General features: G+C 40.7%; 1 protein-coding gene and 1 pseudogene across 1 annotated transcript; both read left to right on the top strand.

Annotated features, from left to right (window-relative positions):
• Positions 1-24,687, top strand: part of LOC148216287 (uncharacterized) — a 204,121-nt pseudogene that overhangs the window by 151,691 nt on the left and 27,743 nt on the right.
• NFE2 (nuclear factor, erythroid 2) lies at positions 4,826-23,869 on the top strand. The gene is made up of 4 exons (XM_025175615.2): positions 4,826-5,084; positions 15,854-15,935; positions 19,672-19,884; positions 22,506-23,869. The coding sequence occupies exons 2-4, from the start codon at positions 15,885-15,887 to the stop codon at positions 23,508-23,510; spliced, it is 1,269 nt and encodes a 422-aa protein (XP_025031383.2). The 5' UTR covers positions 4,826-5,084; positions 15,854-15,884; the 3' UTR covers positions 23,511-23,869.

Below are 24,687 nucleotides of genomic sequence, written 5' to 3' on the forward strand. Positions count from 1 at the left end.
ACATCTATTAATCCTATCCTGGACTTTCCATTCCAAGGAAATATTCATGGATGTGCAAACCACCATGACCATTTTTTTTTTTTAACTTAAAGGGCAGTTCTGAAAGATCCAGGAACTCTCTGCAGGGTCTAGAGACAATGCCCCTTGAGAGTGAATTACAAGTTTTGCAGTCCACCCTTCTTCATATCAACTCAAAAGTCCAGTAATCCCTTGCCAGGGAGTACATTATGAATGTACTCCCTGGCAAATATTAATAGGAGTGAATAGGATGCACACAGATACATACACGTACACACACCCGTAGCATATGGTGCTGGAGGGTAGGAGTCCCTCCCCTGAACTCTGCAGTACAGTGTGGGGAGGCTCCTCAGATGAGTCTCTGGGGGACCTGACTGTTGGAGTGGAGGGAAGCGCCTGGGTTAGGAATAACTGCCACCAAAGCCTGTCAGCTTGTTATACAGGAAGTTAGGAAGGCGGATGCATTGTGAGGAGCTGATAACTCAACACAACGCTCCTTCCTGGCCTTGCCAGCTGCCTCCCCTCCTCCTCCGCTGGTTTCATAATATCCCACAGGCCCAGGGGAGTGGCCTCAAGGGGGAGAGTGGGTTTGACGGGGCCTCTTCCAGGCACCGTTTTGGCCTGGCATGTGCTCTTTCCTTGTGCTGCTGATATAAGCCAAGCTGGTTCTCCGAGTGAGGCAATAGGGTAACTTTAGTGACTAACACCGCCTCGGAGCAGTTGACCATCCATCTCCTTCCCCATTGAATCACCGAGCCCACCCAGACGGGGAAGAAAGCCTGGGTGCCCATTCCAAAAGGCTGAATCTCTGCCAGGCCGCAGCAAGGGATGGAGCCACTGAGGAAAAAGGGGCCAACCGTACTTGGGTGGCGATACCCTTCCAAATCCTGACCCCCCCCCCCCCAAATGTTAGAGTTATTGTTGTCAGAATGATTCTACTTGTAGAGCTGCTCCAAGAGTGACCTTGAGAGTCCTACAGTTCCTCCAATGGTCACTTTGGCACACACCTCCCCTCCCCTCCCTGTCCCCCCCCCTTTTTTTTTTGGTTATTTCTGAGTGACATAGGTCAGAATTCCTTTCTTTTATGCACAGAGGCCTTCAGGGAATATCCAGAAATAGGTCTAACCCTTGAGGGTTTTGAGGGGTCCATATGGCAGAAGGAGACAGGAGGCACCACAGAAACCACAGTAACTGCCTTCCTGTGGTGGGCAGTCTTGAAAGATACAACTGTGGGGCAGAACAAGGTAGGAGAAGGATGGGGACTTAGAATGGGAGAAACACATCCAGAGCTGTGTGCCTGCCACCCAGCTGATGACCATTTGCTACATGGTTTGTAAAAGGGGCTATATGTGACACTCCATATTTTGTCCTAAGTGACCAGAGAATTGAGCTTCAGCTCCTTTTTGACTCGGTTGCATGAACCTAATAAGTAGCTGAGTGGTGGTCAATACAATGCCAGCTTGAATCCACAGTGGGGTATATTCTTCTCTATGAAAAAGTCCATTGTAAATTGGCATAGTTCAGAAAAAAGTACAGAGGATTGGATTCTGAGGCTGAATTGATATCTGAGATTCTTATGCATGCATAACAGTTATGTATGATACAGCTTTCCTGCCCTTGCGTTTCAGTTATGCTACATGAAGTTTTAATTTTCAGCCTTTTTCCTTACAGTTCTAACACCAGTTTTAGGTTGGTCACAAACGCAACACACTGAGCCAACGTTTTCTTTGTTTTTTTATAATTTTATTAAAGATTTTTTTCAAAAGAAGATAAAAACTAATACAAACTAGTTTAAAGTAAGAAAAAGAAAAAAAAAAGAAAGAAATAAAAAAGAAAGTTAAATGTGCAGGAAAGGAAAAAATAGTAAAAGAAAAATAGAAAAGAAAGAAAAAAGATACAAAGAAGTAGCTTCCAATCTTCTTTACAGCAGCTATAAGTACAATTATAAATTTACCTCTTACTCTATGGTTATAACATGACTCTCTTCTTTCACTGAGCTAACATTTCCATTGATTTTTTTTTTCTGTGACTTCATGAGTAACCATAGTGTGTACAGGTTTTTAGATGTGCACCTTGAATATTATTTTGCACCAACCTTTAGCCCAGTTTAATTCAGTTTGAATATTTAGACCTTTGAATAATTTGAGTCATCTATAAATATGGCAGCTTCAGTATTCCTGTTTGCAGCATCAATAAGTTGTTAAATAACACTGGTTCCTAATGAGGAACTTAACTTACACCATTACTTAAAAATACTTAATTTTTATCCTGGACTTCCTGTTTTAACTTGTGATTTGTTTTCTTATTCTGTGATAGTTTTTTGTTTTTCTTTACAAAAACATTTAACAGTACAAACCTACATTAAATCATTTATGTCTACCGTTTTTTGCTATTCAAAGTTTGCTGAAATGTGGGTTATTTTTCATTAGCAAGACTGATTCCGCTACATATCTCACAATGCAAAGTTTAAGCACCCTTTACACAACTGGCGTGTTCTGACAGACCTGTAGGTTTTTGGATTTTCTCTCCTTTTAAATATGTTTTTTAAAATTGCTGTTCTTCAATCAAGGAGCCTTTTATTTATTTTTATAATTTATTTTAACTGAAGATTAGGTTGTATGCAAGTGTACTGATAGTTGGAAACCAAGGGACAAAACAACTGGATGTTTCCTAATCTATTTTTAAAACTGGAGTATTGTCCAGTGCAGGTTTAATTTGTGCATGGAGGAAAGGGCCGCAGGATATAGGAAACAAAAGATACTCTGTTCCTCAAGTAGACATTGCTCAAATGAAATTTAGTTTGTAAACTTTGGTTCTTTATAAATGTAAATTAAACCAACTTTCTCAGCTTATTGAAACAATGCATCTCCACAGCTTATTGTTATAGTAAGTCAGAGTATTAATGCTGGGGATGGAGGCTGAGTGATAAACCCTTCTAATGTACAACATCTAGCATACATAGCATAGCTTAAGAAAAACATTTTTTTCATGTTAAACAAGCCTAAAAGGATGTCATATTGTTTTGAAAACTTCTGGTGGGATCATAATGATAATCTCATTTTCTTGGACTCCAAATGTCTAAATCATCTTAGTCCACTCTGCCATGGATTACTTTACCCTGCCAGAAGAGGAACACACCTCAAACAATAGCAATTCCTAGTAAGAATATAATTATCTGCTCCTTAATTACTTTTGTCAGTTACAATTTATATAGAACATGGGAAGTAGTTGAAGGGAGAATAATGAAAGTTTGAAGCAAGCAGTCTGGTATCCAAGCATTTCTCCCCCCGCCATTTTCCTCCACCTGCTACAGAAGGCCACCCCTCCCAAAGGGGCCATCCCACTCCAGCAAGAAAACAAAGACCTCTTTATCACTCCCCTACACATTTGGGAAGTTTGCAAGCACAAGAACCTTTCTTAAAGGCACAGGTAGGTTCTCTGTCCTTGTTCTGTTTTGGAAGCATCAACACAATAAACTCAATTCTAGAATTTGGAACTACATTATCTTTAGATGTCCACAGTTCGTTCATTCTCCCACCTATGCATGCTAGATCATACATCTAAAATTGACAATAGTAGCTATCAGATAAATACATACCTGAACTAGGCTTCAAATATGAAACTTGAGAGCAAAAAATACCATGAAATTCTTTTCAAGCGCTCAATAAATATATCTATTTTCCACACACTAGTACACCTTTATAAACCTCCACATTTTTGTAAACTTCCTTTTTATAAATAGGATATCCAAGTAATCTGCATTAAATCGACTTTATATATACAGACATATACTTTTCCAACCATACAGGCTAGGAGACAAGTGTTTTTATTTCTATACTAAAGGATAATATTGATTGATTGTGTTCACTTACCATTGGACTGAGATGACTCTCAGTGCGTAGCACTATAAAATGTAAAAACCAATGAAAACACAAAATTACCATAGTGGTAACATGGACTTCTAGGTCTTAGTGAAAAAGGTACACATTAAGAAATCATTGAATCATGATGGTAGCCACCCAGCAAGTCTTAAAGAACTCAAATGTGAAGTCACTGATCGTTTGACAAAAATAAATCATTTATTAACATAACCTTATATAACCACTATGGTTTATCTCAGGCAACTTGAGAATTGGACTCTAATATGAAAACTAAGATTCTTTTTTTAAGGATTTTGAAAATGTTCCAAAGTCATAATACCCAGAAGCCTTTGAGATTTGCCTTGCAGGCAGTTTTAAAATAGGCTGAATCTGACGAGGGGGTACAATTTTCGATTTCTTTCTTTTGGGAGAGGGAATACCCATTTCACTTTAAAGATAAACTCTGCATGCCAAACATCTCTTTGCTCGGGCAATGCTCCTAACATTGCAGGATTCTCTTTGCTGCGTACCTCTGCAAACGATGTAAAACAGCGCATAGTGTTTGTACTGAATGCCCTTCTGGATGCTGACACAGAGTGGGTGTATCCCATTTGTGCCTGTGTTGTAATTAAGTGTGGTCTTGATTTTTCTTCCCTGTTCTTGCTATACAGTACCCCATTCTCTGGCTTGCTTGACTGTGTGGTAACTCAGAGTAGTTTAGATCCTTTCTCTCGCTTTCTTCCTTTTGGTATATGTATGTGTTATTGAAGTGATCTGTCTGTTTTCTTTCCTTGAACACTGAACACTTAGATAGGACACTATTCCGTGGAGTGTATTTCTTGGAAAGTTAGAGCGCAATACAGGGTTTCTTGGGGAGGGGAAAATATACTGCTAGGGCCATCTCCACTGCTACCGGCACTGTGGTTTCCCTGCCCCTTGCACAGGGGCGGCTCCTGTTATGTAATATCAGCAGCCCCCAGCGAGGCGAGGCGGGGCTCACACTGTACAGCTCTGGCCACCTGGAGTCTGGGACAACAGCAGCGATGGAGGCACCCTGAAGCCCCATAGCAACTGGGCCGGGAGAGGTGGAAGGCGCTCACACGTGGGGAAAATTGGGGGTCCTTTCTCCTGCACATCCTGGAGGAAAGCCTCTTCTTCCCCACCCCCAAGCTGCACACCTGGCTAGACAGCTAGGAATTTCAGCAGGTAAGGGGCTATGCCACAGCCTCAAAGGATATCATTGTTTCCATTCCTGTTAGGGAAGGAGGGAGGGTGGATGCTATTCCTGTACCTGAATGCCTAACCAGGCAAGATTTGGGGGTGGGGGAATCTGACTAAATGGGAACTCTAACCAAATGTGTGTTTGAAACTCCAGGACCAGTCAATTGCTTGGCCCATGGAGCTACGCATCACCTTCAAAAGGTTCCCCGAGAAACGAGTTCTGCTGGATTGTAGTTCCTGTCTCAAGGCATTAGGCTTTTGCTTGATTTTAAATCCTTCATCAGTGGGCAATTTGCTCAGATGTCCTAAATACTACAGAACATGATCCTAGGGATTTGCTGGGAAATATGTGAGAATGGAAAGCAAATTGAAGGGTTTTTTGCTCACCCGTCAGTTCTGATGTGGAAGTTGCAAGTGTGTTGATGTGGTATTTTGCTCAGGAACTTTGCGATAATACCCTCTGAGCTGCTCTTTTTTAGGCAACATAGCTGGAGAAAATGCAACTTCCTAGTGAGGGCTGAACTCCTAGGGGAGCGGGGAGATCAATGCAAGCATGAGTGAAGACCATACACGCAAGACCATACACAAGCAACAATCTCCTGCATGCATAGAGGAACATATAACTGTGAAAATGACAAAGACAGTTGTGGTTTCTGAATGACTAACAAATTTATTATGGCATAAACTTTCCTGGACTACAATCCTCTTACAATGTATGTTGATAAATTTCCTGTAATAAATTTGTTAGCTTGTAAGGTGCCATAAGATTCTGTCTGTTGAACATGGTTATAACCACTAGAAAGTATTACTGTAGAGGTTCGCTTACAAATGGTGCAGCATGCAGGCAATTGTGTGCACAAATACCACTCTGGGATACAGAGGTACTTAAAGAGAATCCTGTGTATTACCAAGTCTTTTGAATGTTCTTGTGAGCTCACACCAGAAACTATATGGTGGGTATACTTGGGCCACACAGATCATGGAACTCACTGAGTAACACGTTCTGCCTTATCCATCTCACGGCATTGTTGTTGTGGGATTTAAATTAGGGTAGATCTCATGTAAGCAGTTTGCATGGGATATAATGCAGGATATAAATGCAGCAAACAAATAAAATATGAAGTGTGATAGAAAGCATTTATTGCGGATATCAGAAAAATCAAATATTTTGGTATTTGCAACCATTGGATTAATACTGGTATTTTACAGTATGCATGCTTGGGAAACTTGTTTTCATAAAATGAGAGAAATAATTGCAAATCCGTAAAATAAAATGTAATATAAAAAATAAAATATTTCAGGCCCCATAGTATTCGATAATGGGTAGGAATTGTTCACAGTGGATGGAGCTGGGAAATTTTGTCTGGGGCGAGGCACCCAGTTTAATTTGTTCTATGACTTAAAGCCAGGAATCAGGTTTGGATGTTATGGCTGGTGTAGGAAAATGTGTGAAGCATGTGAAACAGAGTAGCACAACAGGATAAGCTCAAATCCTTGTTTAGCTAAGAAGCTCCTTCATTGACTTTGACCAAATTACTCTGCATGATGCCAGTAGGTAGCCAGGTACAGGCAGCCACTGGATCTGATGATCAATAGAGGCCAAAGCAAGATTATCGGTTGTAGGTATTTTTGGTTGTTTTGCAGAGCACTAAAAGTGGCCGAGAGCTTTTAATGTTTGTGGTGCATGTATGCTCATTACATTTTTTTTACCTCTAGTAAAGAAGTTTTTTTAGGTTTGCGGTATTATTTCAGACACCTGAAAATCTATTTGACCGGAGATAAAATTGAGAGTAAAGAAATGTAGGTGAGCTAGCATGTCCATCAGCAAAACTGAACAGACTCTTTGAGTTGTATCTCATTGATTTATCCTTTATGCTTTGTGGTACATTGATATAGATTGCGTTTCCTGTACAATCTTGGTGAAGAGGCTAGTATGTAGTAAGAGTTAGTGACCCAGCTCACACAGATGCTTAGCCATTATGTGGCTGTTTGGTCCTGGCTTAGCAAGTTGTACAAATTATGATATGAAGAAGATGGTGAGATGGAAATTTTGACTAGAGCCCTTTGGTTACGTCTGGCTTGTTTTCCCTGAGCAGTTCCCTCCGCTCTTTCAGTATTCTATAGTCTCTTTCACTAATGCAGTTTCCTCCTAATGCAGTGTAGCAGAACTGTTTCTGATGCAGCCCAAGTTGTCTATGATTTATAAGGACGCAGTTGCAAACTCACGTTTTAAAATCACTGTAATACAAGGTTTGGTGAGCATGCAAAACTATGTGACAAGTTGTGGATGTGTGGATATACATTTCTGTGTGTACATGTGTATACATACCTGTGCACATGTTTTCATTCTTCTGGGTATGTATAGGTGACACCACTTTATTTATTTTTGTCTAAACTGGAATTCAGCGAGGAGTCTGGAAAAAACTTCATATGTTGTTCTAGGGGCAGAAGTGGGAATCTTCTATCAAACTTACTGTGGGCCCAATATACATCAATGGATATGTTCCACTATACATTGATATAGTATTCAAAAGTCACATACTCACATGTTCCATCACTCAGATTAATTCATTCCCATTCCTATATCCCATTTAGGGGCCGTGTAAATAAATGTTATGCATGGGAATATAAGAGAGAACAATGCAGACATAAGCAGATTATGTGCTAGGGAGCAAGACTGATTTCACAGTTGTGTGTGGCCTTTCTGTGTACTTGCTTTTTGTAGCAGCAACCAGCACCTCTTCTTCAGTTGACATATTTTGATCATGAATATATGCATTTTTGCAACAAAATGAGTTTCCAGGTCAATTGCAGTAGAGTTGAATGGGAGGATAAGAAGCAAGCAACTGCTTGATGGACCAATTGCAAAGGCTCAGGATAGGAGTTACTTTCCTTCAGGTTTAACCCAGTATTATAGATTTTGACTGACAAGAGCAACTGCTTTCCAAGTCTTGACTAAAGGTTTTCCCTATCACCAGTTAAATGATCATTCTAACTAGAGATGTCTGCCAATATATGCTTTACCGTTAGGCTGTGGTTTTAAGGGTCTGGGGTGAATTGCAAATTATCCATTCAGAAGAGGAATGGGAAGGTTTCTTTGGGTCTCTGCATAAAGCATGTATTGCAGTGATGAATTTACCTCATTCTAGGCATTCTGGCCAGATAGAAATGTAGGTTGGTTACCTACTTATTTGTTGCCTAGCAAAAAATACCCTCAAATAGTGCCTGCATAAAATGTTCTCCTCTTGCTTGTCACAACACTTTCTCTGAATATGGAGATTCTATTTAGTAGATGCTTGGCACCCATAACCCATGTTTCCATTTCATGAATCTGTTTAATCAATTAAAAAAAAAAAGCAATCTAAGGCAATTGCCATTGCCACCTCCAGTTGTAATAACTTCTGTCAGTCACTAAGAACAATCTTACAAATCTAGCCAGCCTTTTCCAAACTTGGATGTATTCCTGGATATTATTCAACTACAGCTCCCACCCACTCCAGTGAATATAACCAGTAAGCAGAAATAATGGGGGTCACAGTCCAACAATGTTAGAAAAAGATGAATAATCCCTTATTCTGTATTTACCAACACCTAGCTAGAACCCTCTAGGCCCACTTTCCAAATTCCCTCTCAAGCAGCTTAACTTTCATGAAAAGCTGTTGACAGACTTGTTCTCACCCATTGAAAACTCTTGTGTCATTTACCTCATTATTGCTTGGAGGGTGAGAGAAACGAGGAAGAGAATTTAACATTTTGGAGCTCTGCTAAAGCCTTGCTCATATTCATGTATTTTCTTCCCCCTACCCATGGATGGAGGTGTCCTAGAAGTTCTGGGTGTGCTTCTTCTTTCTTGTGCAACATCCCAACAGAGAGGTTGAGGAAATTGCAGGACCAGTCTCTGTCGAAATACACACTAAAAAAGCAAAGAGTGAGTGGTGATAACGGACCACAAAGGGAGAATGGGGGAAGAAGATCAGGGAACATTCACTTTCAGATATTTGGTGCTTTCTACAGTAACATTTTTTCTCAGGACATGCTGGCTGGGGAATTCTGGGAGTTGAAGTCCACTCATCTTAAAGTGACCAAGTTTGGACAACACTGCCATAGGCTATGGTAGCTAAGGGAGATGGCATTCAAAAATGTTTGGATGGCAAACAACCATATTTGTCCATCCTTGAGTACCAAACAAGAAACATCCCACAGTTAGCACTAGAAAGCAGGGCCAGTGATTTTCAAAAGAGATGTGCTAGATCTGAAGTGTATAGTGATCGATATGATTCACCCAGCTATCCAAATCCAAATATTATCTACTCTGGCAGTTGGGGACTTAGCAAGATCTCCAACAGAAAGAAGACTTTCTATCCCTGATATCTGATTCCCCATTCTCACAATTGGAGATGGCAGTGACTGAAAGCAAGGTAGCTGTATGAGGAAGATAACCTGAGTGCTACTACTGAGCTATTGTCTATCCATAACTCTTTTTTTCCTGTAGCTTCTCCCCACAGGTCTAATTTAATTATTATTCTCTTCCCATAGCACCTTGGCAATTGTATTTATAGGAGGAGGTCTTAGCAATTTCTCAACAGGGAACTCAATAGTTCCCAAGATTCTTTGAAGAAGCCATGCTTGTTAGAACAAGAAAGAGCCATCCAAAAATCATAAGAGATTTATTGCACTTTAAGAAGGGTGGCCAAAGAATAGTTGGGCTCAATTCCTTCTCCTGAAGCAAAATGGATTTATAGCTGAATTTTATCGCAGTTGTATTGATGGAGCAATGCAGCAACTGGCTATTTTAGGGAAGCGGAGAAACAGCCTTATAGCATACATAGTTTTTCTTTCAACAGAAAGGAATGGTCAGGTGGTTCAGAAATAAAGACAGGGGAATGGGGGAACTGCCCAGGCCCCAGAAACTGCCACCTGCAGTAGTTTCTTCACTCTGCCAACAGCCAGGTCAGCCCTAAGATGGGCCAGGAGTCCAGAATCCTTAACAGCAGCTAACAAAGCAGACTTTGGTTGAGATATTTTTATGCTGTGCTATATTTGAAAAGTTTAAGATGTTCTCTCTGTACTCTTCGGTAGATTTGCTTCTATAGATTAACTTGGCTAGTTGTCTGGAATTTGTCATGATGATTAAAGTGACATAAGGGGTGTGAGAGAAAGCAGAAAATATATATGGTAAATGAATCCAGAACTGTACAGACCTAAAGTAATAATATTTTTCAAATTCCTAAGTAATTGCAGTTGAACTTCTAGTTATTTGATCTTCCGAGATTTTAACCCATGTGCATAGTTGCGTAATTGCTTCATGCATTTTAACAAAAGTTAATGTTTCTCCATCTCATTCCATCGCTCTGGTGCAATCTTTCCCAGTCTGTTTCATGATGTCAACCAGTTAAACAGTGCCCAATGTTTTCCCTAAGTCTGACACCTCACTAGCAGAAGTGAGCAAAGCACGTTACACTTAATGGACATTTCTGCTGTTGGTGCTGCAGATAGATAATTTTAGACTTTTAATTGTGTAATGTGAGTGTGTATGTGTCTTTTTAGATCATAATGTTGATTGCAATAACCCAGTTCTGTTGCATTTGGAACCTTCTGCTGAATTATGGCTTAGACTTCTGCCCAAAGTATTCCATGATGTTACCATTGTATGCTTCTGCCCTGTTGCCACAAGAAAATTTGGAATCCTTAAAAAAGCAGGAACTACCCACAGGTAGCAGGAATTACCCACTATATTTTTTATCTCTCTTGGCATATGCTTCCCCTCCCAGACTTGTGCAGAAGTAAAAATAGATTTTTAACCCACTTCATTCTACATGGGTCTGGAATAGATAATAAATAATGTTTTGAAACAATAGGAACAATCTAAGGGGAAAAAATCCAGCAAGTATTAGTAGTGACTAAAGTACACAAACATAGAAAATACCTCACATTGCCTGACCATTGCTTAATCTAGCTTGGTATATTTTCCTATCACCATATCAAATGTAAACTGATATAAACCTATAGAATCACAATGCCTTTTTTCAAGAAATGATACTGCCAAACTCATTGCCATGATATTAAGGTGATAACCTAGTTAAAGAAATCTGCTGATGAAACAAGAGTTTTAACTGGTTAATCACTAATTCATGGATTATGTTTGCACATGATTAAATACTGTAGTTCCAGAATAAGACAATGGTATATGTAATATGTACTATACTGTCTTATATTTTTCCTGCACATGAAGGAAGGGGAAATGCCTCTTCTTAGGTGGCATTGTTCATCAGCATTTTTAATAAATACTTTTACTACAAATATGAATATTTAATTAACTGAGGGGCTTTTTTTAAAGCCACATTTAATTAGTGAATTATTTAAACAGTAAAACCCTAAATACATATGAATGAAAAAATTAACATGTTCTTGTAGAAGGTTTCGTCAATAGATATTTGGTTCAGAAACCTTGAAGACTACTGGGCTAGATCACACACCAGATATATTTTAATTTCATTGTCGTGTGTTTCAGGTACATTGCTGTGAAAACACTGTTTAGAAAGTGAGGCTTTCTTACTCACTGACAGACAGGTCTGTGAGTTTAAGAGTATTTGTACACGGGGTACAATACACTTGTGCAGTACTAGATCTCTTCCAAATAGCTGAGCACTTACTTCTGAGGTGCTGAGCAATGGCTGGTCATGCAGCCTTTTTCACAGAATTTGACTAAGGAGAGAACAGGACTGGCAAATTTATTTGGCCTGTGACTGTCATCACATAACCCTGTTGGATAGCTGAGTGCCCCCACCAAAAAAAAAAAAAAAAACCTCTTCCAAAATCTTGTGATATCATTAAATCTTGTAAGATTTGGGCAAATCTTGCTCCCTGATCTTGCGAGTTCTCCATAGGAACACTGAAAACAGATAAGCTGGTAATTTGGTTAGATTATAGTCATTTTATAAATTTATTTTGTTTTGTTTTAGAAACATGTCTAGATGCTGTTTGGGGTCAGACTGGGTACCTTGAAATCCATGGATACGATTTCTGGCCCTCATAAGAGGTTAAAATGTATTTATGTAAACATTTTATACCTTGCCTTTTACTTAAATTCTCACAGCTTGCAACATATTGCAATAATACATGCAAGGAAATGCATCAGGTAAAAGGCAGGTGAATCAGACCCGTGACAGATCATTCTGCTTCTTTCTAGAGTTAGTTGTATGGATCAACAAAAAGGCCATATAAACTAAAATAATATGCACAAATAAATTGTGAAGCAAGGGATCACTGAAAGAATCTTCGTAATCCCTCAAATTAGAGACTTCTGGATATGCCAGAACAGTAAGAGATCACAGTGTGGATCTTTTGACAGGAAGAAACAAGTGTCCATGAGAGGCAATTCAGAATTCATAAAGCACCCAGACACAACCAGACTCGTGCAGTACAACATCCTTGGTATATACACTTAAGAGTGCAGCTTTTGAATCCAGCCAATTGTCATCTTCAAGGGGGTTTGGAACAGATTACAATTGCCTTGATTAATCATACACTGAATGCAAGTTTTCTGTTAATCCCCATTGATCAGTTTAATTCATATAATCATGGATTAATGAAATTGTATGGTCTGGTTTCTTTGAAAAATAGTAAACCTTGACACTAATAATAACGAGCATAGTTTGATGGAAAAGCAGGTCACAAATGGAACTCTGCAATATATAGTTCTGAGTGGTGTGGAAACCAGACCCTTATTCTCTTGTCCTCCATATTTTTTCTGACGATAATGACAATTTGCAGAGAGTTGTTGACACTTACAAGTTGCAGAGGGGGTTTTTTTTTAGGGAAGCATGACTACGTAAAATGAAAGGATTTCGCTTGTTTCAGATCCCTAGTTTAGATGTGCCTACTCTGGGGTATTCCTATCGTGTCCTTGAGCTGAGCTCCTCCACAGCTGCCCACTTCTTGGTATGTGAGGGTGGTTGTTTGTTCAGGAGTTAAGAATATCAGTGGGCTTGTTTCCAGTAAGAGGAGACAGTGGGAGGAATAGAATATTGTATATGCAACAAAAGTTTATCAAGACAGGATGGTGCTTAACACACATGTTCATCTAGAAGCGTTGCGACTGGTCTTGCCTTCTCTTTGTTAGTACACTGTCAGTCCAAGATATTTTGTTACCTGGAGTGGAGCTTAAGGGGAGTGCATGTAAACACACACAGCTGGGCCAGCACTTAACTCCCCCCCCCCCAGTTCAGAAGCCAATTCTTGTATTCATTGTCATATCTTGCCCTCTCTCCATACTGCCATTCGAAGCCAGTTACTCACCTTGGTGCAGAGCAGGCTTGGATCTATAAATGGAGAAGTAAATAGGGACTATAAGCCATCCCTGGCAGGCACAGCCTCTGTATTTTTAGGATAAGCAGCAGGTTATCCAGAGAAAGGTGCACGTGTAGTACTGAACAGTACCTGAAGGAGGACAGGCACAGGAGATCATGCTAGATCTGTCAATCCTCTTCTTCCTCTCATTTGTCACTCATTGCTTGTGACTTGGCCTGCATTTCCTGTTTGCTGGGTGCAAAATGCCCAGCCTTCCTTCTGCAAGCCAAATGGTTATCGTAGGTCTGTTTGTGGGTCTATGGATTTTAGTATCAGAATAGGGTTTTGTGATTTAATGTAAGAGCAGGGCTATGCATTTTACATTCACATTCATACACAAAGACACACACCAGTATAAACAAAAATGCACAGTTTCTCTTGTGTTGCATAATTTATTCTGGTTTTGGTAATAAGGGGAGCAATGCGTTCTCCACCCTTAACCACAGGAAATCTTATTCAACAACTCCTCTGCCTTCTGAAATTTCTCCAGGCTTTGCCCATCTAATTAAGCCTTAAGAGCTGGTAACTTGCTGTTCCAAGAGTTGTAAACTAAGATTCTTAAACAGCTATATCCTGCCATCATTACTGCGTTTCCTGACTTTCCTTGTTCTGTCATGGAATGATGAGATTCAACGATCAAGAATAGAGTTTAGCTTGGGAACCTTGATTCATTTTCTCTGCCCCTGCTGAAAATACTCTTCAAGGCCTTCTTGGTGGGTGTTCTCAGGCTTCGGAACTTCCTGGACCATCCTTCTCTACATTTAAAATAAAAAACTGGTTTTAAAAAAAAACCCCATCCAGCTGGTTTTCATAGTACGGTTGCCTTCCCATACATCTATTGTGATTGTTTTTTAAAGCCCCACAATAACTTTGTGTTGGCTCTGAAATTTCCAGTTGGGCAATACATTTAAGGCCAACTATAGTGTCGCAGAATGTTTCTTTTAAAGCCACATATAGATACTAGCAACAAAATGATAAATCTTTTCCCTCTGGAATTAGCTACTTGTATCATCCTCTTCTCATTTTTTTTCCTTGACTGAAGATGGAAAATAGAATTGGAGGAGAATTAAAATAGCATATTGGTGGTATTGCTTATTCCATGGTGCCGCTGAGAAGTATTTGGCTACAACTCCCAGCTCAGAAGAAGAACATTCTTGGATCAGGGCAGAAGCCTATCTAGTAATTCCACTTAAGAAAAGTTGGCACAGATGTTGCTTTTTGCCTATATACCAAAATCATACAAAAACATATTTGCTTGCCCAGTGCAAACAAGCAAGCAGGCAGTAAAAATCAAAAAGAAGAGGAGCAGCTAGCAACTATGGTCATGAGGGAGTAGGCTCTGAATGAGAGAAAACCAGAGAACTGTTGTTGAGTTATTAACATTTTAACATAAGCTAATAATTGAGTAATTAAAGAAGATGCCTTGCCCAAGGGTCCCCCAAAACATGGAGCTGACTCTCATATTTCTATCTCCACCTCATTCACAATTGCTCAGGATTGTAACTTGGAAGTAGGTGGGGAATGTACTTTATTCTCATGGCAACCCTGTAGAAACAGGGTTTACATGACACAGTAAGCGTACTGTAGTTTGTTTGTTTGGAGGTTAGCTGTTGGAAGCCTGCCAATTGGTTAACTCACTTAAACAAATCATGGCTCAGAGTGGAGGAATACAATGGGTGGCCTTTCTGAGACTTTGAGGTCCTATTTGAACATGATTTCTGAAAATAAGGCTTAATTTCATGCCATTTTGAGGTGGGAAACTAATGAAAACAATAGTGTAACCTATTCCACAGTTAAAAAGCAAAGGAAACTCTATTCACATGTTGATTTGGCCTCACCTATTTTGCAGCCTTACTACACCAAAAACATCCTATGGGATATCGTGTAGGCACTACGTGAAATCTTGTAATTTCACGAACCCAATGCCACTATTGAAAAGGCTTGTTCTCTTGTACCCACCAGCCTTCCCAACTTGGAAAAAGGTCTTAGTTGACAGCCTTTCCTCTAAACCTCTGGAAAAAGCTTCAATACATGAAAATAGGGGCACTATGGGATCAACTCAGTAAGTTCTTACAGTTACGATCAGGGCACAAAGCACAGGCAATCTCAGCTTCATGGATTTTAGCCTGACTTGACAAAAAAGGAAGATGATGGGAGGGACTGGGCTACTATCATTCCACCTCTTCTATTGCATCCCACCACATTTTCCCTCCAACTGTTCTTATCCCTTAGTGGTGATCTCAGCTCGCTCTTTGCATGATTTCTAACATGAATAAAGTTGTGGGCCCAGAGCTCTTGACTGATGAGCAGCTGACAAAACACCCTGCACATATACAAAAAACTCTCCAACCCTTCTCAGGGCAAGCCCTAGGACTGATAAGAGGGTTGTTATCTTTCTCTTGCAGGAACAAACTTGGCACCCTTGTGGCTTCATGAATGTCTGATCCAGGCAGCTGCACGCTGCAGATTCACAGGGCTGGTGCAGAGGTAAGGGGAAGAAACATAGCAGCTTATCGGGGACCAGATGGGCAATCCCACCCTTACCAAATTGGGTCTAAGAAATGGAGGCAGGAAAAAAGGAAAAAGTTTCTGGAAATCAACCAGAAAGAGAAAGTTGCAGACTGTTCTATTCTACTGCCCCCTAGAGAAATCTCCCTTATCATCTTTTGGGCTAGGAGATGAGGCTAAAAAAGTGAAGAAGCTATAGAAAGCCTACAGAGTAGGGCTCCTGGAATTCTTTCTATCCGTTTTGCCAGTAGTGGCCATAAAAAGTGTTTGTATTTCATCTGTGTAATAAATTAATGTGCTTGTCTGTGTTTCTGTTTTTGCTTTCTCCTCGTGTCACATCTGTGTGTTTTTGTGCCCAGATGGTCTGCACGTGCCCCATTCTAGGGCGTATGACCAAGAAGAAGGAGAGCTTAAAATAGAGCAGTCAGCGGCATTCTGAGTCACGGCCCAGTTGCTTCTCCTACTGGAATATCCTGGGAGATATATATTTTTTTCTCCACAGCCCTGGTGGGGTCCAACCCATTTTCAAACTTGATCTTTCTTTAGCCAGCTCCTCCCATCACACTTGACCTTCAGGAGAGAGTGCTACTTCATCCAGAACAGGCCACCTTCCTAATATCCAGGCCTGTGAATCATTGGTTTCCTGGATTCAGCTTCAGTTTATTGGACCTCATCCTGTCCATTGCATTGTCTCCAAGCAACTGTCAGCCTCTGATTCATGTGGAAAGGAGAGACAGAGGCATGACCAGCCTAGAGACAGAGGCATGACCAATGGCATTATGAAAGGCAAGGTATTGTGACAGTCAGTGCTGGCAAAAGTGGCCCTAACTGGGCCTTCAGTGTTTAAAACAACCAAACCTGGCAGTGGTTTCCTGCAAGGCCAGCATTTGCCTAAGGTGGCACAGAGGGAAGGAGCACAGCAACAAGCAGAAGTGGGCTGTGGGTGCGGCAGACAACCTCAGCACATACTGACTCAAGTAGCCACCAGATGGCAGCAAAGAGATGCCAAACCCTCTATCTCTTTCCTGCCATCTAGTGATCATCTGGATTTCTTTCTGCCTCTCTTTCTCTCACTTTTATTTGGCAGTAAACCTTTTGCCACCTTTTTCTCAGCTTTGGGTGTTGAACACACATACATAATGTTTTATAATAGTTTTGTCTGGTCTTGTGTCTCTTTCCTTCTGGCCTAGCTGGTTTCAGCCCCCAGGCAAATCCACCATCAGCCATAGAAGCTCACTAGGTCTGGGTAACTTCGGAGCAGTTATTCTCATTCAGCCTGGCCTACTTCACAGGATTGTTGTGGGAAACATTGGAGGTGAGGGCATCTTGTATACTACCCTGAGCACCTGGAGGAAAAGTAGTATATAGATGCAATAAACAAATAAATACATAAAATAGAGCAGGCTGCTGAGCAATTTGCTTGGTCTGCTTCAAGAATAGCCTTGAGCAGCCCCTCCAGCACCCAAGAAAGCTGCGCTGGGTGGTTCACTGAAAATGCAGCAAATATGGAAAAGTAAGCCTCCTTGGCAGCAGCATCCCCTGCCACATTATAGTTGCCCTGTACATTCTGAACTCTGCTCAGTTGTATCGGCTGCAAGACTTATATCATTCAGGCTCTGATTGTGTACGATTTGTTTAATTGGCTAAAACTCCTCAGGGGCATTCTGGGTTCCTCCTAATCAGTGAAAGGACATTCAGGGCAAAAGTATCAGTGGCCCTTGTCATTGCTCTATTGTAGAGTGAGACCATAATCGCTTATTCATGAGCTTGGATAATCTCCCAGAGCAAGTATCCCAAATTTCATAAGTCTCCAAGTGCAGGTCATGTGAATTTGTTCCTGATGCTTACAAGGGAGAGAGGCACATCAGAAAGTGATCCATTCATGTTAATGGGATGATCCTTGCTCTTCAACCCCTGGCTTACTCCCAATCCATCCTGCTCCCAAAACCCAGATTGAGAATAGGCTCTACAATATGTGTTGGGCCTCTGATATTGTCAGTGGTGGCCATAAAGTCCTGACTTGGAGTTGAAAATACCTGCTCTGACTCTCTGACCCAATACTGGCACAGCCTTTAGAGCCAGTTCCAAGACTGACTGATTTCCTGGTGAGGTACAGAATTCCTACACTGTAAATGTCTCTAACTTCTCCCCACCTGGCCTACTCAGTAACTGGGCACAATTGGGCCAGGCCATTCAGCCAATTGGGTCTCAGTGATGCAGGTCAGCCTTTTTTTAAAAAAAAATCTTGGATGAGTGCTGTCTTGTTTTGAACTGACCCGGCAGAGACTAACAGCTCTACAAGATGAGAGAGGAGGCAGCATCTCTGTACCTCTAATGCCCTGACCCTCAAATTCCCCATAACCCTGCTGATTACAGTAGATCCAGATTTGAGGGGCAAAATTTGATTCAGAGCATATGTGGGTAGGTACAAAATACCTGTAGAAACACCCTAAAGCAGCTGTGCCTTTGCCCAGGCCTGCATGGCTGCCACTCATAACTGGCACACAATCCCAGGAAAAGGTACCTTTGGTTTATAAAGTTCCCAGCAGGTACTATTTATGAATCCACATATGCTCCAAATTGCCCTTTGAATCAATATTGCTACTTTAGACCCCCTGTGGCCCACCTTCATTAAGGCACATGTTGCCTCCAAGAATAGACAATGCGTCCAACGGAATTGCATAATTGGTCTAATTCTATATACCATCTCCAGGCAACAAAGTAGAAAACCAGTACTGTATAGTCCACACTGAGCAAAGTTCTTAATGAAGGACTACAAAACAGCCTGCATAGCTCCAAGTCAACCTCAATAGAACTATATGTGCTCTCTCTCTGTATAGTACATATGTGACATGTATTATATAGACAGGTGTTGTCTATTAGTCTATACAAACTTAAACATTATGTAGTATCTACTGTTCAGCAATACTTTAATAAGGACTAACTAAAATGATACAAAAGAGAATGCAAGCTTTTGTGTTTGTGTGTGTGTGAACGTATCACTGAATTAATCAAAGCCCAATTCACAATTGGTTTTGTTTTCTTCTCATACATCAATAGGACTATGATTGCTTTTTTAAAAATTATATTTTAAATATATTTTATATTTAAAATTTTAAAATTATATTCATGTAATTGTTGAGTTTTTGTATTGCAAATACTGTATTGTTTTTAACTTGACATAGCCTCAGAAAGATTACAAAAATCATAATCAAATAGTAAGAAGAGATACAGACAGTAGATAGATATTAGAATGCATGTATTGAATTGATGACTTGCCATAATCTGCAATCAGCCTATAGCTTTTAAAACAGCTGATTAATAGATTGAGGCTAAACTCACAGCTTAATGTAAAGCAAAAGAGAAAGTTTGGTTGGTTGAAACACGGTAAGCTAGGACATATTTCTGTCATTCTGTCTGATGTGAACGGCAAACTATGATGATAGTTGTCATCAAAGTAAGTTAGATGGTTGTTGGGGAAAGGTTAAGATAGAACAATGGTTTGCTAGTCAAATAGCAGAGATCACAGTGGTAGATAATCTAGTACACACCTCTCCTCCACCCAACACACATGAATTTGGATGGAAGTCAGATGTTTCACAAAGATGTGCCAAATGTTTACCCTAAAAAACTACCCAAGCATCCTGCTAACTCATAGGTAGCAGAAATATTCAAGATCCGTTTCATCTGATGGTTTCTCCTTTTCCTATTACAGAACTTTGCTGCCACGGCTGATCTTGGAGGTACCCTGCTGGAGCAGACACTGGTCAGAAGTCGACCTGATAAAATGCCACCCTGCCCACCCCAGCAGGGATGGGCTCGGAGTGCCTTCCTCCCTTTGTATAACCCCCTGGCAGGGGGGGAAGCTTGCTCACAGGGGGAAATGGAGTTAACCTGGCAAGAGATTCTCTCAATCTCAGAATTGCAGGTAAGCATGGGGCTGACAAAATATGAAATACTATTATCTGGGCAGCTTTGAGGATAGGTTGGATTTATTGACAATAGTCAAAGTAGTAGCTGAAATGGGAAGTTTCTGCATAGTGCAAGGCAATGGGGAAGGAGGCAGTAAGGTGAAGAGGATTTGTTCAATACAGGTAGTCCTTGCTTAACGACCACAATTGGGACTGGCAACTCTGTCACCAAGGTCTCAGTAATTAAACAAGACATCACGTGATTGCAACTTGCAATTTTACTGCTGGCTTCTCCATTGACTCTGCTTGTCAGAAGCCAACTGTGAAGCAGCAAATGGCAATCATGTGACTGTGAGACGCTGCAGTGGTCAGTTGTAAAGGCCATAAACTACAGTTTACAAAGTACAATGGCTTGGTTCACATTTTGTCCTTAGTCAAGAGGCAAACAACATTATGGCTTAGCATGATGTCTGAACCCAGTCATAATATTTGTAATGAAGTTGGGCAGCCCATAAATTTAATAATAAACAAAACAAACAGCCTCTCTTGCAGGAAGTAGATCTTTATTTCTCCTTCCCTTGTCTTCTCCATCTGGGGTCAATTTACAACCCTTGGCCTTGTATAAAGTGATTCATTCAGATCTTTGGCAAGAATGGTCTCCCTTTTCCCTGGCAGCCAGCTGGGTGAAGCTAAAGAAAAGGGGAGAAAAACTAAGAGCAAAATCTGTCACACACAGTTTCTGCAGTGGGCAAGGTCAAAAAAGAAAGTGATTTACAAACTGTAAAGCCCTTGGTTTTCTAACTGAACACACCATTACTAGAAGAGCACTTTTCTAGTCTTAAACCCTGAACTGAATGCTGTAGCTGCACATTGCTTGCTTTTGTCTCCCCCCCCCCTTTTTTTTTGCCTTTAGAAGAGGTGGTGTATTTCATTTGGTACTTTTGCGGACTTTTACAGCCTTAACATACTGATATTTCTTTTTCTCAATAGTCATGTTCTGGCTGCCTTTTTGCTGGCAATCATCAAGTTCACTAATAGTTCAAATGATTTAGATCAGTCTCAATCTAGAATTTCTTCCTTCCGTTAATGACTGAACTCCAGGCACCCACTCACCAATAGCTATGCTGGCTAAAAGGTGCTGGGATTTCAGCAAAATTGGGCAGCTACTCTACTCTTCACACTGTAAGATGTATATTTTCAACTTACCGATGAGCCCCTTTGTTGCACCCAGGGCAGGTGTAGAGCATACACTTTGCAGGGATGAAGATAGCATTAAGGAAACCTCCTGCCCACATTTTCTTGGGAATAATTGATTTTAAATCGGTGGCCTTCATTTCCAAATCGATATGTAGAAGATTGTACTGTTTTGTTTTGTTTTGCTTGTAACTTTATTTAGAAAACTAATCAAGCTACAGATACAGAGTGAGGAATATCTGACTTGGCAATGGATAATAAAATATACAGTAAAAACAATAACCTAGAGTAAAAAAACAGTAATTAAAATTTAAACATATCACAGCAGAATTAATAAACATTAAAAAGAGGTAAGAACAAATCAAGATTCCAGCAACAACTTTTGTATATACTAGGGTAAACAAACAGAATTTGGCCCATTAAGTTTTGCAAAAAGGATAACTCTTTCCCAAATTGAATCAATGATAACTTTTCTAGTCTATCCCAACATCTCCCAACTTTTATACATCAATTTTTCCATAACAACAATCTTCCATAATTTTTTCATACCAGAGATCTAATGATGGAGGCTCTGAATTTTTCTAATATTGTGCTTTATTATTCCGTTATGGTCCCAATATATGTTTACTGTCATTATTTAGTGAGACGACTCAAAGAACTGAAAACATAACTGTTCAGTTCATGATAGTTGCTGCAAGGTTGGCTGAAGATTATACTGTTGAAGTACTCCGTGGAATGGGTGGAGCACATCCCACAGCTACAAAATATGCATTTGTGGGGGTTGGTCCCTCCACAGAGGAGTGTACTGAATCCAAGTTGCAGGGTGGCAGGTATCCATTACATCCATCTGCCTTTTTAATCTTGAATCTCCCAACACTGCCCCCATTCAACAGTAGACCCTGGGGAGAAGTGAGGTGGGGGAAACCATGTACAATGGGGGATCTGTCCGATGGGATGAATCATTCTTTTGTTCTTGGGGGAATGCTATCAACCCATCTTAAGGGGCTCGGCACCTGCAGTCCTTTTGAGTGCCCCTTTTCTTTGCTTTCTCCCCCTGCCCTTTCAGTGATAAGAACATTAGGTAGGGGGGAAGTTATGCTTGGTTTGGGAAGTTATGTTTGTATTACAGTAACATACTAAGTCAATAGCTAAATAGAGAAAGCAATTTTTTTTACCTAAAATGCTTTCAATGACATTTCTCTTGGAAAAGAGTATTGGGAACACTTGCAATTTAGTGAAAGAAACCAGAGAGGATTTTGAGATTGGACTAGGGTATAGGGGATTCACTGTCAGAACACAGTCTGGGCAAACCATCAGAAATTCCTTGAATTTGACTGAAATCTTCCCAAACCTCGCTTGTGCATTTTTAGCGTTCTTTACTTGGGGGTGAGGGGCAGGGGGAGCCTCTGCGATTTCTTTTCAACATGCTTTTTTCTTCCTGCAGGGTCTTGATATGCCAGCTGAGAGTTGCTATGATCCAGCTTTATGTGGTCATTCCCAACAGATGGTACCACCTCCTAGCTATGGGCCATGCACAGGGACGGGAGATAGTTCGGTTTCCAATTACAATCACCCTGCTCCAGCATATGAGCATTCCTACCCAGAAACTCTGCCTGCTTCTTGTACGCTTTACAGCTACACTGGCATGCTGATCTCTTCCTCTCTTGAGCCTCCAGGACCTGCTACGCTAGGCGGATATAAAGGGGTACCAGGGATGATGTTGGGGAGAGAGCTAACTAGTGGCTATGGACCACAGGGACCTTGCAAGCTCCAAGAAGATCTGGAATCAGACTCTGGATTATCTCTTAATTACAGTGATGCAGAGTCACTGGAAGCTGAGGGACTGGAGCGGGCAGAATATCCATCCCTCTATCCTTTGGACCATACTCCAGCATACCCTCTATTGGCCCCTGTCCCAGAGATGCCCTTTCCCGACCACCACCCAGAACATTCTTTGGAAAAAGGGCGGAGCCCACGGGGAGAATTAGCTGGTAGCAGGGATGAACGTCGGGCTCTAGCCATGAAAATCCCCTTCCCTGTTGAAAAAATCATCAACCTGCCAGTGGATGACTTCAATGAGCTGCTGTCACGCTTCCCACTGAGTGAGCCTCAGCTGGCACTAATCCGGGATATCCGCCGCCGTGGCAAGAATAAAGTGGCAGCTCAAAATTGTCGCAAGCGCAAACTAGAGACATTGGTGCACCTGGAGCAGGAGCTGGATGAACTAAGTCGTGAGCGACAGCGCTTGTTACAGGACCGTGGAGAATTTAACAGGAGTCTGACACTGACCAAGCAGAAGCTGGGAGCCCTCTACCACCAAGTCTTTTGCATGTTGCGGGATGAAGCTGGCAATGCCTACTCTCCTGAGGAGTATGTGCTGCAGCTCACGGTTGATGGCGGTGTCTTCCTTGTTCCACGCAACAAGCAGTCAGAAAGTACCAATGGCTGAACTGAACAAGCTGTGGTGGAAACTGGGGAGATGGAATGGAGTCAGTTGACCCTCACAAACACCTCTCTTGGGATCTGAGGCTACCCAAATGTTAACATTTGAAACAGCAGGCAGAATAGCAACCTGAATATCACTATTCATTCAAAACTGGGTGTCTTTGAACTTAATAGCATTCAAATTACACAGAACTATTTTTCATTTTGTTAGGAGAAAAACAGGGTTTAATGAATACAGTACCTAGAATCTCAAAGTCCACGCATACAGCCTCCTAAAACGTAGAACTAGCCAGTGTGGCCAATTGTGAAGGATGATGAATTATAATCCCAACAATATTTGGAAGACTGCTTATTTTGTAATCTTCAACCCTTTGCTTACTTTGGTAGTTTGAGCCAGTTGGCTTCATCCTTGTATACAATATATAAGGCACTTCCTAATGAAATGGAGTATGCTCAGATTATGGCTTTAAAACATTTCCCAACCTACTGGATTACAATTTCCGCTATCCAGAGCGAGCATGAAAAAGCCTACTATAAATTAACTGTACATCCCTTTCTACACATTTCCAGAATGTTGAATTAAAAATTTTTAAAAACGGAAGTAGAACTCTGCTAAATCCTAGTTAAGGCTATACTGCATAGAGACATTGGAAAATACTGTTTGTATTCAGAACTGTATGATCTAAGTGTGTTTCCCATTTTCTTTAATCTTGTCATACATTTTCAAATCTGCTGTTCCTTTTCACAGCACTTGCTAAGGCCATTTCCACTGTACATCAGTCAAAAAAGAATTGGCAGCAAAGGGTTTAAAAGATTTATTATTTTTAAAGGCTACCGAAAAGGCAGAAGGAATCTGTGTACTTCTAGGAGCTTACCACATTATCCCAGCAATTAGAATAAATGATGCAATCTTAGAAAAGAACCAAAACACGTACTCTCTATATTTCCAGCATGGATTAGCAAATTCTAAGATTATCAAATTGCATAGGGAATCTAGTAGCACCTTTTCAAACTAACAAATTTTATAAAAAGGCACAAGCTTTCATGAGCTGTAGCTCACAAAAGTATATGCCTTTTTAAATGTTAGCCTGAAAAAGTGCTATCAGACTGATTTTTGGCTATCATATGGTACTTTCTCCACATTGCCTCAGTACATAACATTGACATTTTTTAACTTGTGA

Source organism: Python bivittatus, unplaced genomic scaffold, assembly GCF_059951505.1.
Source record: "Python bivittatus isolate LINGU-HERP-01145 unplaced genomic scaffold, Pbiv_v1 ctg000220_np1212, whole genome shotgun sequence".
In the NCBI taxonomy this organism is placed as follows: Eukaryota; Metazoa; Chordata; class Lepidosauria; order Squamata; family Pythonidae; genus Python; species Python bivittatus.